This window comes from Artemia sp. Qi Xiang Cuo, chromosome 15, assembly GCF_049724085.1.
Source record: "Artemia sp. Qi Xiang Cuo chromosome 15, ASM4972408v1, whole genome shotgun sequence".
NCBI lineage: Eukaryota > Metazoa > Arthropoda > Branchiopoda > Anostraca > Artemiidae > Artemia > Artemia sp. Qi Xiang Cuo.
The window spans coordinates 7,084,256-7,099,255 of NC_142808.1; the positions used below are offsets into that span (position 1 = coordinate 7,084,256).

General features: G+C 33.3%; 1 protein-coding gene across 1 annotated transcript in view; it reads left to right on the plus strand.

Moving 5' to 3' along the window:
• LOC148943280 (programmed cell death 6-interacting protein-like) overlaps nt 1–15,000 on the plus strand; it is a 28,092-nt gene that overhangs the window by 2,798 nt on the left and 10,294 nt on the right. Inside the window, exons 2-5 of the mRNA XM_089101075.1 lie at nt 736–842; nt 2,622–2,745; nt 4,112–4,289; nt 7,929–8,056. Of these exons, the coding sequence (XP_088957201.1) occupies nt 736–842; nt 2,622–2,745; nt 4,112–4,289; nt 7,929–8,056 (537 nt within the window). The remainder of the gene's footprint in view (nt 1–735; nt 843–2,621; nt 2,746–4,111; nt 4,290–7,928; nt 8,057–15,000) is intronic.

Consider the following 15,000-nt stretch of genomic DNA (forward strand, 5'->3'; position numbering starts at 1 on the left):
CCACCAATTTTTTTCCAAGTTTTTGTTGTGACAATGTCCTCTAAATGTGGCTGGAAGGTGACTTAGAGGTATTACAAATTGTTGTATTAGGTGTGACTGAAATTTTTACTCTGGTCTACCCTGTATATGTGATAATGTAGATCTTTATCTAGATAAAGATCATTATCTCATATACAGATAAGATCTGTATATGAGATAATGTAGACCTGTATATGAGATCTCTGTGGTTGTCACTGCATTGCTGTATGGGGATTGTATAGTGAACCATTCTTGAACATCACCAAGTGCCTCCATCGACGGACTCCTATGACGTCTGTAACACGAGGTTGCCTTGTCTTCTCTCGGAGAGAAGACATTTACTTTACAGAAAATTATACAGCATCAATCTGAAAATTCAGTTCAAATGTTTAGTAAATTAATTTTTTTTTAAGTAATCAGTTTTCTATTTCCATTTCTGAAGAACCTGCTATTTGTCAATTATGAAATTTGCAAAGAAACTTAAATCTTACTAATGCTGATATTCGAAATACAAAACAAAAATATACAAATTTAAAAGTCAAGTCGGAGCTTAAATTTTTAAGTTTTTTTTTTAATGTAAAATAATTCCAGAGTCAAGTGAATGTTGAGTAGCTCCTTAGCCAGTCTTTATAAAACAAAAGAAATGTAACTCAAGCCTTTTATAATAGTATAAGGTAAACAATCGATTTTTGGTCAAACTTTCGTTAACATTTTAAGGATTAAAAAGGGTAAAGAATGTCGCATTGGACTCGTAGGGACTACAGTCCCAACCGGTGGTACCGATCTCCGTTTCATGACCCTTCAGCCAGGAAGTGCAATGACGGGTTAGAGGGCCAGGCATCCTGAGCTTTCCCATACCCTTCCTGTTTACCTTCCTCAGGTTTCTTCAGGTACCCATTTAGAACTGGGTCAACTCTGGCTGAGCTTATAGTCACGTCACCGACCCTGTTCCAAGCCAAAAACCAGTGACCCCAGGACTCGAACCCCTGCCCTCACGGACAAAGGATTTCAGGTCTAGTGTGCTGACCACTATGCTAGTTATTTAAAGGTGAATATATAATTTGAAGAACCAGCTTAGGTATGAATTCCTGTAGAATTGTACAAATTTTCATTCACCAAGCTGAAGAAATTTCTATAAAACATTATGTAAAGTCCGGACCGAGGAACGCGATTTTCCGGACCGGAAATTGTCCGGAATTTATTCAACTGAATTTAAGAACACATTAAAACATATATTTTAAAAGCCGTTTGGCAAAATAACTGGCCTTCACTTTAGTCTCGCGCACATCTTGCAGGCCTTTGTTCCGAGGCGTCTGAGTGACTCAACCATTCGTTAATTTTAAGACTAACTCAAGAGTTGAGAATGAAACACCTTGGGACACTTAAAGTATGATCCAGTTAACTGCCTATTTTGGAAAGATCGTCCGACTAAATGGCTAATTCGGTCAGAGTTAGTGGTTTAGTTGGTCATACGAGGTGGCTTATTTGATCATACAAGGTGGCTTATTTGGCCAATATAGTGACACAGAGTAAAAGGTTTCCTGGGTCGAAATAAGGGGCTTGTTTAGTGAAAATAAAGGGCTTAATTATGCCGATTAAGTGGCTTATTTTCTAGTAAGTGAATTACAGACGTGTGGGGGCAAATTCATGAACATTCGTCGAATCTTCATTTAAATGTTAAAATTGGAACGCTAATGAATGTTTCTGGGTTTTTAGTGTGAATCATTCCTATTCATTGTGAATAAAAAAAAAAGTAATTTTAGTATTTTTGCTGCCATGATGGCATTTTCAGTATGACATTGATATATTATTTTCAAGATACTTCAAGATGACCGCGCTATAGTGTCTAAGGGTTTCGGCTAGTGGCATGGCCCTCTCAGACCTTGGTTTGTCCTCCCCTAACCCCAGTTTGCCCCCCCCCCCTTCCTCAAGCTGAAATTTAGTTTCTTCAAAAATCGTGTCAAGACTAAGATAAACCTGCACAATTCAAGCATCCACAGAAACGGATCATTTTTCTTTAGTATATCTTTACCTTTATGGTGCTATATTGCTTATTTTTCAGTTTTCACTGTCATTTTCGCTTGACTTTGCAAAATTGGCTCCAACTCCCCCCCCCCCTACATTTTGAAAAAAAATTCTGCTGGGGTCTCTTTCCGGGGTTTTGACCACTCATTGCCTTTTGAGGCAATATAGTTTCTTGGGGTTTCCCATCAATTTAATAGGCTAACTAACCATAACGCTATCATTTGTTAATTGCCATTGACGAATGACAAATCTATAGAGAAAATGTGTCGTGTCTTGAAGATCTAAAAAAAGAGCTGTAGAATTAATGCAAATGTATAGGAAATATAATGCAAACAAATCTGTATATTATATAGGTTATAATATAGGATAATACAATAAAGTTAGAATTCTGGCAGTATTCATGTAAAAAATAGCTTTTTCTCTGTATTTATCTTTTCTGTGTGCTGTAACTGACAGCTTATTTTTGTTAGGCTTTAGTCAGCGGGACAATGACAGCTTACTTTCTGATCCTACTGTGCTTATGACCCTGATGCACTTATGATCCTGTACATACCTTATCTATCTCTCATTTTTTATAGACTTATTTGAAGGGTTAGCACCTTTGGCTGTGCAGCATGCAGTGCAGTCTTATGAGTCGCGAAAGTCACAGCTTGTCAATGGAGAGATTGGTAAACTGAGAGAAGCAAACCAACTACTTAATGGGTAAGATTATATATATATATATATATATATATATATATATATATATATATATATATATATATATATATATATATATATATATATATATATATATATTTTTTTTATATATATATATATATATATATATATATATATATATATATATATATATATATATATATATATATATATATATATATATATATATATATATATATATATATATATATATATATATCTATATATATATATATATATATATATATATATATATATATATATATATATATATGATGTATAACATAGATTACAATACCCCTTTCTTTTTTAAGGACATTAAACTTAGCATTCTAACTTACATAGGTTTGATAGGTTTGTTATGTTTTAGTTCATTTAATTTTCAAACTAAGCTATCATCTCCTCAATAGGAAGGGAAATTTGCCCCCTCAGCAATGATACTTTATAATTCTGTTCATGAATGATACTGTTTGGTTCAGTGGAACTTTTGCCCCCTTCGTTTAATTCAGTTCATCTGAATTACCCCTTATAGAAAATGTAGAAAAATGGGTCTGAGATAATATTTTGGAAGCTGTAGTAAAAATGCTTATTTCCTTTGTTATATCATGCATTTTTTTCATTCTAGGGGATATAGGCGTAAATTTGAATCTACTGACCTTCTGGATTGTTCAGTTTTGAATCTTTAAGAAATTTCTTGGTAACCTCATCTTTCTTTTGTAAGGGAATTCCTTTATTTTCAATTTCAACAATTATTTTTTTATTTTCAATGATTGTGTGGGATTAAAGGATAATCTTACAATCTACTTGAATATTGTCGTATTTTCTAAGTTTTGAGGTCGGTTCATCGGAGAGATTAGGTGGGATTAAAGAATAACCATAGGCTGTATAATCTGCTTCATAATGCTCATATTTACTATGCTTTGAGGTATGTTCATCTCCGAGATAAACCTGGGATCAAAGAATATTTTAAAGTTTTGTCAACTTTAATTTGGTTTTAGTTACGTTCTAGAGTCGACAATATTAACCTATTTGTTTATTTTGTTTTTTTTTTTTCTTACTTCCTGCTTTTATTTTTATTTCTTTGTTATTTTTCGTTTTAATTTCTCGAAATATATTTTTTTTTAAATATTGTTTTTCGTTTGCGCTTTTTCATTTCCTTGTTGCTCACGCAATTGAAATTGTAATAATTCTTTTCTTCTCTGATTTGAAATTCTATTTTTTAATTCATTTTTTATTAATTCTTAGTTTTAAAGAGCACTAATCAGAAGTTTTACATTGCAGAGTTAAACCTAAATAATCTAAAATTCTGTAGAGGGTGTTTACTCCTCTGTCATCTTCAACACGTTGTTGAAATGTATCTTTTTTCTAGTGTCCTGACGTCTTTTAACCTCCCCATCGCTTTGGAAGATTTACATGGAGATTCGCTACCCAAATCATTAAAAGAGCGAAATACCATCGTCAGGAATGCTGGTGGTAGGGATTTGATTGAGAGGCAACTAAAAGAATTGCCAGAAATGTTAACCCGGAACGACGAGATTCTTAAAGAGGTACCGTTTACGAAATGTTTCCCAAATTCTTGTTTTATCCGTTTTTTAAAATTGAAGGTTAATATTAATTTTTATTTTTATTAATTTTAATTTTTATTAATAAATATTAATAAAATTGAAAATTAATAAAAAAAAAATCCTGCATTCTCGGCATGTCTTTGTTTGTCTTTGATTTTTATTACCACTCTTCACTTTCATTTGAAAATAATGTTTTTCTTTATTTACTCAATTCTAAGTGAATCCTTATATCTTCGCCAAAGTTCATGTGAATTTAACGTAAGACAATCAACAAAAACAATGAAAAGTACCGGCATTAAAATGAATCCTTGGGGGACACCCACTTTAATGGTATTTTGCTTTAAGCTCCGTAAAATTAATTGGCATTCTAAAAAAATCAGTTGAACACTAAAACAGGGTTTCCATCTGCAGCTTCAAGCCTGTAAAAATTCTCAATATTAATAAATTGGTTGATAACAACTTCTTTTTATGGCTATTCCTTAAGTTGTTAATTTAACTTCACATGAATTTAACGTAAGACAATAAAACAAAGATAATTGAAAGTAACCGCGCTAAAATAGATCCTTTTTTGGGGACACCCACTTTAATGGTATTTTGCTTTAAGCTCCATGAAATTAATTAGCGTTCTAAAAAAATCAATTGAACACTAAAACAGTGTGACCATCTGCAGCTTCAAGCCTATAAATATTATCAACATTAATAATCATACCTAAATAAATAAACAAATAAATAAATAAAATAAAATAAATAAGACAACTAGGTTGTCTAACCTAGGAAATACCTAGTCAAACAATCGGGCTTTCGATGAAAAAATAAGATTACTTAAGATAGTTACGTTGATAGATAAACGATTCGGGTAAATGAGAATATATTGATGAGGTTTTATACCTGTTGACATGATTCTAAAGGGATGCCCGAGTCGTCTTGAATACCCTTTCATATACAGAATATTTGACTCTTTATTTCGCTTGTAAGGAACGTGCGATAGACTCCAGAAAATAAAATAGTAAATAAAATCATGAAGTATTCAGATCACACTCCTGAGGTAATCACCCAAAACTGTTTGCTAAGATGTTGTTAAAGGATGGATCGGTAGAGCAATGTCTGTTCGACGGAATACCTTAAATTAGGTATCCTTTTCCTAGGCCACACTGCCTTTCCATGACGGACAAATAAACGTTCAAATGGGGATAAGTCCATTTATTTAGATAGTGAAAACAGGTATAAAAGTCTAGATATCTCGATCACATTTACAGCGATCGAAATATCTAGACTTTTGCACCTGTTTTCACTGTCTAAATAAATGGATTTATCCCTATTTTAACGTGTATTTGTTAGGGCAATGTTGATGACCAATGTAGATCTGAATCTACAGCTATGTCAATGTATATGATCAATCTAGATCTACATTGACATCAATGTAGATGACTTGTTTCACTGTCTAAATAAATGAACTTATCCCCATTTGAACGTTTATTTGTTAGCCGGGAGGATCATGCAATACAGATGACCAATATAGAACTGGATCTACATCAATGTAGATCTGGAGCAACGTCTGCATAAATGTAGATCTAAATATACATTTAGATCATTGCAGATCTACATCTACATCAATATAGATGACCAATGTAGATCTGGATCTACATCAATGTAGATTTGAATCTAAATCTAAGTCAGTGTAGATGACCAATGTAAATCTGGATAGGGACGTATATAACCTATAGATCAATGTAGATGGCCAGTGTTGATCAGGATGTGGATGCTGGCCTACATCAATGTAGATGACTAATGTAGATGTAGAGAATGAGCACTGTTGATCTAGATGTATGTGAATGACATTTGTTAACTTGCTTATTTCCTCTCCGTCTTTTAGCACAACTGATCATCTCCATTTGGTTAGCACGACAAACCAATCAGACTTCTCGTTCCATTCGCCTTTTATAACTCTCTGGCTCCCTTAGAGATCTAAAATGGTTTTCGATTTCCCTCTTTCTTATTTACTTAGCGTCCCTCGCAAAAACAAAAGATTGAAATGAAATACAAGTCTGAGGGATTTGTTTTCTTAGATAATAAAACAGAATCAACTTTTAACATCTTTAGATAGTCTGTCCATGGCCAAAACGCAATATGTCCCAAATTTTTTATTTAATAAGTCTAATAAGTTTAGAACAGCCGAAGTTAGGGTATTTTAGAAGGCTAATGACGGCGCATAAATGTTTAAAATCCAAATATGAGATTATAATGAAAAATCAATTTGATGAGCTTTACACTTTTTAATTGTGCCTAAAACGTAAAAATTTATTGTATAAAATTTAACATAATTTATGTTATTAACATAGCATAACATAATTTTGAATAATCGTAGCATGATTTTCTTAAAATTGAAATGTGAGATTATGCTGAAAACTCTTGTCAGTTTTATGCTTAATTATACTTCAAACTCATACAGATAGTGTAGAAAATTTAGCGTACCATCGTATAATTATGTATAATAACATAAATATAACTAGACAATTTAATGATTGCGAAGTTTTTTTGACATTGTGACAAACTCAATTTTCTTGACAAAAATATCTGATAATTGTGTATAGAAAAATTTGTTACAACTATTTGTTACAGTTTACTCCTTTTGTTTCAATTCATTAGTAAAGCCGGCTCATTCTTAGAATCGCAGATGGATTAGGCTGCTTCCATAGTTTTTTGAGAAATAATCGCAAATCAATTCAAACCGTAATCGTAATCAAAACTGTAATCGTAATCGAAATCGTAATCGTAATCATTATCGTAATTAAAAATCGTAATGAAAAACCGTAAGCGTAATCAAAAACGGTAATCGTAGTCATAATCGTAATTGAAGACCATAATCGTAATCAAAACCATAAATGTAATCATAATCAAAAACCGTAATCGTAGTCTCAACCGTAATCGTAATCATAATCGTTATAAAAACAAATCGTGATCATAATCGTACTCAAAACCATAATCGTAATCATGATTAAAAATCGTAATTGTAATCATAATCGTAGTCTAAAACTAATCATAATTATAATAAAAAATCGTATCATAATCGTAATCAAAAACCGTACCGTAATCCTAATTGTTGTAAAAATCGCAATCAAAACCGTAATCGTAATCAAAATCGTAATCCTAATCAAAAACCATAAACGTAATCATAATCGTAATAAAAACCCAGTTGTAATCCTAATCACAATCAAAAACTTATGTAATCATAACTGTAGTCTAACTGAGAGAGAGAGAGAGAGAGAGAGAGAGAGAGAGAGAGAGAGAGAGAGAGAGAGAGAGAGAGAGAGAGAGAGAGAGAGAGAGAGAGAGAGAGAGAGAGGGAGAAAAATAATTTACTAACCAAAATAACGCTTACATAATCTTTAAATAATCATCGGGGAAACCCATTGGGTTATATATGATGGTTGTTTCCATCCTTATAATCTGCTCATATATATATTCACACTTCACCTATAAATCAAAATCACAAAAAAAAGTGATAATCGTTTTCTGCTTCTCAGATTTTACATTTCATTCTTTTTTAGATTCTTTCAAGTGTTTGCTTCTTTTGGGTTTGCTTCGATTGATTTCTGCTTTTCTTCAATTTTCTTCTTTCAGGCACAGAGACTTCTTGATGAAGAAAAAGCCTCTGATGACGAATTGCGAGCTCAGTTTGGCAACAAATGGATTCGTGTGCCTTCCAGTGTTCTTACTGAAAGATTTCTAAATGATTTGACTAAATACAAGTAAGCTTTTTTAATTAACTACTCTATTAGAGAACGTGTTTTTGTATTAAAGAAATAATCTCAAGAAACAAAACAGTCAAATTCTTAAAATACCAGACATCAAAAAAAAATTCGCCCCTTCGGGCGAAATAGGCAAAATGTATATTTGCCCCTTAAATGGGCAAAATATATATTTGCCCTATATTGCTCCAAGGGGCAAAAACATATTTTTTGCCCCTTGGACCCATCTTAGGTCTATTCATATCTAAAAGCCATGGTTTACTAAGACCTTTCCATTGGTTGTTTTAACATTATTATGTATTTAGGGCTGTGCCAGTGTTGCCAAGTTATACGTGGAAATAAATGAACAAAACTAGCTAGTTGAATTTGGCAACGCTTTTCCTCTGCAGAAATGAACATTAACAAACTGTTTGATTCCCAAAGACAGCTACACTTTCTAGTGGCGGATCCAGGGGAGGAGGGCGTCCCCCCCCCTCGAACGTATTCTAAAGTAGTGTAAAAACTTGCTCCTAACGAAAGTTTATCGGATAAACCTATTTTGCACCCCCCACCCTAATAAAATCCTGGATCCACCCCTGACACTTTCAGAGGAACGCTATATCTTCTTATGGTTTTTGGTGCCAGATGTTTTTAGCTCTGTTTTGCTTCTTTTTTTTCAGTTAAGACAGCGCTTCCCAACGTTTCCATATATTTTATCCTGTGTTATAAAACATAAAAACATGCAATTGATAAACCTGTAACGGCTAAGTCAAAATTTCAGTTCTTCTTTCAAAGGAAATTCTCGCTTGGGATGCTGTACTATCCCTGAAAAGAGTTGATTAAATTAAGAAATAAAATAAAATTTTTTCATCCCATAGTCTTTGACTAGAACGAAGTAAGTTATTCGCTAGTGAAAGCACAACTCCCGGTTTTAGAAAGTGGATAGCTTTGCTTTACTTAATGAAGACTTTTTAAAGATGGGCAATATCTTCTTAAGGTTTTTGGTGTTTAAGGTTAAGGTAAGGTTTAAGGTGTTTAAGGTTTTTGGTGTTTAAGGTTTAAGGTGTTTAAGGTTTTTGGTGTTTAAGGTTAAGGTTTTTGAGGTTTTAAGGTTTGTTTTTAGCTCTATTTTGCTTCTTAGTTAAGACAGCGTTTCCCAATATTTTTTACCGCGATCCGGTACGAGGTTTAAAAGTTTATCTCTGCCCATATTGATAAAATAAATAAAAACATTTAATTACAATGCAAACGTTATTTTAGTGATGCTTCGGATATTGATTTTTTTAATGTCATGCAGACAAATTTTGAAAATTATGGCATAATAATATAAGCAATTAAAAACTTAACAATTTTTTTTATTTAAAACTGCGGTGAGTGTTGTAAATTCTTGTTTTTGTGTCATGTAAATTTCTTGTTATCACACAACAATTTCCAATTAGGAGGTAAAATTGTTGGTCCACTTATTAAATACGAATCTTGTTCAGGTCTTTTTTTAAGTTCAGTTCAATTTAGTTCATTTTCACTTTATTTCAACCACTATCGACAACCCCCCCCCCCCAAAAAAAAAAAAAATTATATCTCTTCTTCCATCATCCACTCAGCCAAAATTATCAATACATAATTATCTAGTAAAATAACATTCTATCTAAACACTGATTGAACCCGGTTAACCCCAAAATTCTAAATTTACGAAAAATTAAATTTTTATTCGAATGTAGCAAATTTAAATTCGAACGCAGTAAATTCTGTATGTAGAATGTAAAATTAAAGTATGTAGATCGTATAAATTAAAAAATGTAGCTCATATAAAGCTAGTAGTGTAGCATACTTTGAAAATATTTAAACCAAAGTCTTGCAAATGTAAAATCAAATGTAGCAAGTTCAGCATGTAGTTCAGGCTACACTTGATGCGCTACGTTCGAATGTTGGGCATCGAATATAGCAAATATGTCGCACAAATAGGCTACTTTTTTAAATCATTTTAAGTCATAGAATCTATCCTTAAACGAAAAAATAAACATGTTTTTTTATATGGTGGATGTTAATTATCAAACAGTTCGTGGTAATGAGCGACTCGTCTCAGTAGTAATCGAAACTCTAAAAAACGGAATTTTAATATGAATAGATTCATCAAATGAATTGAATTTTTATGCTGATCTTAAATATATAAGTTTCATCAAGTTTACTCATATTCTTCAAAAGTGAAAAGAGAAAATGAGAAAATTTGCCTTATTTTCAAAAAAAGGGAAAAACATTCCCTGTAAGTCATAGAATCTTAATAAAAATAACACCATCATATTCAGCGTATCAGAGAACCCTACTCTAGAGGTTTCAAGCTCCTATCTGCGAAAAATGTGGAATTTTGTATTTTTTGCCAGAAGAAAGATCACGGATGCGTGTTTATTTGCCCATTTTTTTACCAGGGGTGATCATATCGACCCAGAAGTCCTAGAATTTTGCGAGAGGGCCTATTTGAACAGAAACTAAAGCTTCTAGTGCCTTTTTTAACCAAAAAAAAAAAAAAAAATTAAAATAGAATCACTTTTTAAAAAAAACTGTATTTTTAATATCTTTTCATACTGCAGTCTTTTCAAAGATATTCTATTTTTTTTGTCTTTGATATAATAAAGCTTTGTCTTTTAACTCGAAAAAAGTTTTAAAACTTTTCTTTGAAGCCATCGTGAATTTCAATATATCTCTCATGGTTTTCTTGTTCACTCGGTATGGACTAAATTTTTATGGATTAAGAGGGACTACACTGTTGATGGACTAATATGGACTAAACGTTTGATGAACTAATATGGACTAAACGTTTGATGGACTAATATGGACTAAACGGTTGATGGACTAATATGGACTAAACGGTTGATGGACTAATAGGGACTAAACGGTTGATGGACTAATATGGACTAAACGTTTGATGAACTAATATGGACTAAACGGTTGATGGACTAATATGGACTAAACGGTTGATGGACTAATATGGACTAAACGGTTGATGGACTAATATGGACTAAACGGTTGATGGACTAATATGGACTAAACGGTTGATGGACTAATATGGACTAAACGGTTGATGGACTAAATAAATTGCACATGCTCTATTGCTATTTAAACTTCATCCAATCAGTACAATGACAAGTTGTTGGGAAGCTTAGAAAATTTTTCTATGTTTTTATAAAAAAAAATTCGTTTGCCCGGAAAAAAATTTCTTCAACCCAATGCCGGATCGCGAACCACATTTTGGGAAACTGCAATGAGATAATAAATTAAAGAGGAAATACCATATAATGGAGGGGAATTCCCTCCCCTGTGAGGTTAGTCTGAAAAAGGTCTATATTTTTTATTGCGACACCACATCCCTTACCATAGGAAAACACGTCTTCAGAAATTCAGAAATTGCTGAAATTGCTTCAGAAATTGTTGCCCTAATGCCCCTTCTTCGCTCGACAAAGTTTACCTGACATAGGCCTCCCCCAACTTAAGATAGATTCTCATGGTTAAGGCTCCTCTGGTAGAAAAATACACTCACTTTTACTCCACCCAAGATTCAGTTGCTCTGTGTGCGTCGTATAAACCAACCGAACCGGTTTTTCCAGTTTCAGATAAACATGATTGGGTTCTAATGTTTTCTTGTTTTAGATTTTTTTTTTAGTTTTAGTAAGGAATGATTCATTCCCTGCTTGCTACTGTAGATTTATTGTTCCTGAACTTGATCGGAAATACTAAGATTTAAAAAAAATAATAAAAAAAATAATTTAATAATAAAAAAAAGTTTACCCGTTCCTTTTTTTGTTAATTACAGTTAAAATCCTGGTTTAGTAAAACGTAGAAAGCGAGGAAAGAATTGGACCAGGTTTTTTTTTTTTTTTAAATAAAACAGGTCTTTTGTTCTGCAGATGAAGGTCAGATTGCCAAAAATTGTCCTTGTCGGCCAACGACCTAGAACCAATCAAAAAGCTGGTCTTTTCCAAATTGGGTAGGAGGATACCATAAAGAAAGATTTTAGGGGATTTGGAACTTCCCGGGAGGGTGTAAAGAGGGGAGGGTTTTGAATAGGTTGGGATGGAGGAAAAGCGTGCGTAGCTGTGTTGGCTCTGGGGGTTTGGTACTTCAGTGATTTATTAGTAGCAGTAGTAGTAGTGTTCATATTCTGCTCAGTTGACTGAATACTATTTATTTTTTCCATTAGTCATTTCCTCTCGCAACGGTGCAAGTTGTGCATTATGTATCCTTGTACATTTGTATTTCAGTCAAATTATTCCAATTGAAATTCTATGGAAGACATTTTCTTTATATCAGCAGTTTTGTACCTACCAGTTGAGAGGATTTATTATGTATTGAAAATTTGGTAAAAGGTAACTTATTACCTTGTCTATAGCTTTTAGAATATGATGTAAGTTAAAAAGAAATTGTTAAAAACTAATTAGAAATTGAAGTTAAGTTTTAAACAAGACCTTAACCAACTCTATGATGTTTCAGTGTTAGCGTCCTTTTCGGTCAATCGTCTAGGGCTAAACTAAAATTAGGTCATCCTTGGTTGGGACTGGAAGATTTCTTTTGGAAAGATTCGAGGGAAATGGGAACTTTCTGGGAGGGTGTAAAGAGGGACGCTTTGAATAAATTAGGATAGAGGAGGAGCGTGCGTAGCTGTGTTGGCTTCGGGAATCTTGGTGCTGCAGCGAGTTGCTAGCAGTAGCAGTAATTTTTAATGAGTGACAAAAAAAAACTTAACAAATCAATTCTACCTATGCAAAAATGTGATTTTCCTTGTTGTTTAAGGTTGGGGCTGTAAGTTTGCTGGTTTGGGTTTTCAACAAAGATTATTAGATGTCATTTTGAGGGGATTAAGGCTCTTTTAACAAATTCCTGCAAATTTGTATTCAAATTAACATTTTACTATTAAGACTAACTAAAATAATAATTAACATTTCTGAATCAGCAGCAAATGGAAATTTTTCTTACTGGGCAGTTTTTTAGAAACATATTTTAAAGCTCATTGGGCAGTTTTTTTAGAAACATATTTTTAAAGCTCATTGGGCAGTTTTTTTTAGAAACATATTTTTAAAGCTCACTGGGCAGTTTTTTTAGAAACATATTTTTAAAGCTCACTGTGGGATGTTTTGGGCCTCTTTAAAGATTCGAAATGGAGTTTATCTTGGAAGCGATTATTATGATTTGAATTTGGTCCCTTAAACAAATACTTTAGCCTTTAGGTTGTGCGACTGTAAGACCGATGTCATAATGAATATAAAAGGTCGTATCCCGGGGTATAGGGGGTTTGAACTCTCAAAAGTTTTGTCCGACTCGTAAAAACATAACAAAAATGCATATAAGTAAATTTTCGATGCGTTTTTAAAAGCTTTTTTTGAAGAATTTAAATAAAGTTTAAATGACCAAATAGACCAAAAGACGAAGCCCATAGGTGGTATGATTCTATTTTGAAAATTGTTGAGAAAGGAATAGTATTATCATTTTTGGGATGCCCAGTCCATGTGGGGGTGGTGACAAATGTTTCCACATGGGAACATTTGAACATTCCATGAGAACATGGGAACAAATGGGGTGGTGACAAAGTTCCCTCAAAAAGCTGACAAATGTTCCAAGACGGCAGCATAAAATACTGCCCTTACACTAACTACAGAATCACATAAGCAGATTCAAGAGATGGTTAGAAAGGTTTACCAAAAACAATTCAGAGACTTGTGGGATAGTAGTTATAATGTAGCTGTTACCCAGAAAAAGAAACCCACGAAATTACGTACAAGTGGCCTATGACTACGAAGTGTCATAACCGTTCCATGCTTTCGTTTTTAGGAGAATAATTTTTAGCCGTTACTGCTCCATGATTGAAGTGTCAAAAAATAGTTTGAGGTCTGGTTTCTTTAGTTTTTACCTTCCGTAATTTGTGCTGTAATTTTTGTCTATTATTTTTGCCATTTTTTATTTGTTGTGGATATAAGCTTGATCCTCGAGAATCTTATTTTCTTCATCAATGGACTTACTTCTCTGTTATCTCACTATTTTCTATTAAAACTACTATTATATGTTTTACAATTTTTCGAAATTTTGTTTAAGGGGCTAAAGTGAAAAGTGTAAAAGAACATAAAAAAAAATATATCAAATGATGTATTAATTTTCTTTCTAGCTAAATTATTTGAATATGTAAATATTTACCATGAATGATTTGCTACCAGTGTATGCTAATCTCCGTTTTATAAAAAAAAGACGTTCTTGACTAGCTACTTTTTGTTATGTTTTGCAGTAACCTAAGATGTAGCTCGTACAGGATCTGCAAATTTGCATTAAATTTTGTATGTTTACTTACTGTCCTACCTGTTTCGACCTACCACAAATTGCTCTTGCTCAGTGAAGTCAGGTCTTACACCCAAATGGGCCCTATTAAGACTACGATTTCAAGTGGGAGTCAGGAGAATGCGTGCTTGTCAATTTCAATACCACGGGCCTAACGCCAAGGCCAGCCCGGGGAGGGGGGGGGCTGATTATTAGGCTTGCCCCCCCCTCCCGGAATTTTTGATGCGTTTTGTAAACATTTGTAAATATTTTTTTTGGACCCCCCCCCCCGAGCAAGAATTTTAGATATGCTCTTGTCTAACACCATTAGTTCTTTCAGTAGAAGCACGTCCTTGAAGCAGGACTTTCAAGGGAAGGGGGCTCAAAATACTAAAAGAGTAGGTTTTTTCTCCTATTATCTCCCTCAAGTTGACTAATCTCAGTTCTAAATGTAAATTCCCTGCCTGTTTCTGGGTAGCCTGAGAATTGCAGCCACAGCTTTATGATTCAGAATCAAGTTCTGTTTTTTTTTCATCAATAAATTCACAACTGAAACTCTTCAACACTGAACCTCTTCAACACTGAAACTCTTCACAACTGAAACGTCTCTCCGTGTATGCTCTTCACAACTGAAACGTCTTCCGTGTATGACTTGTATGACGTCTTCCGTG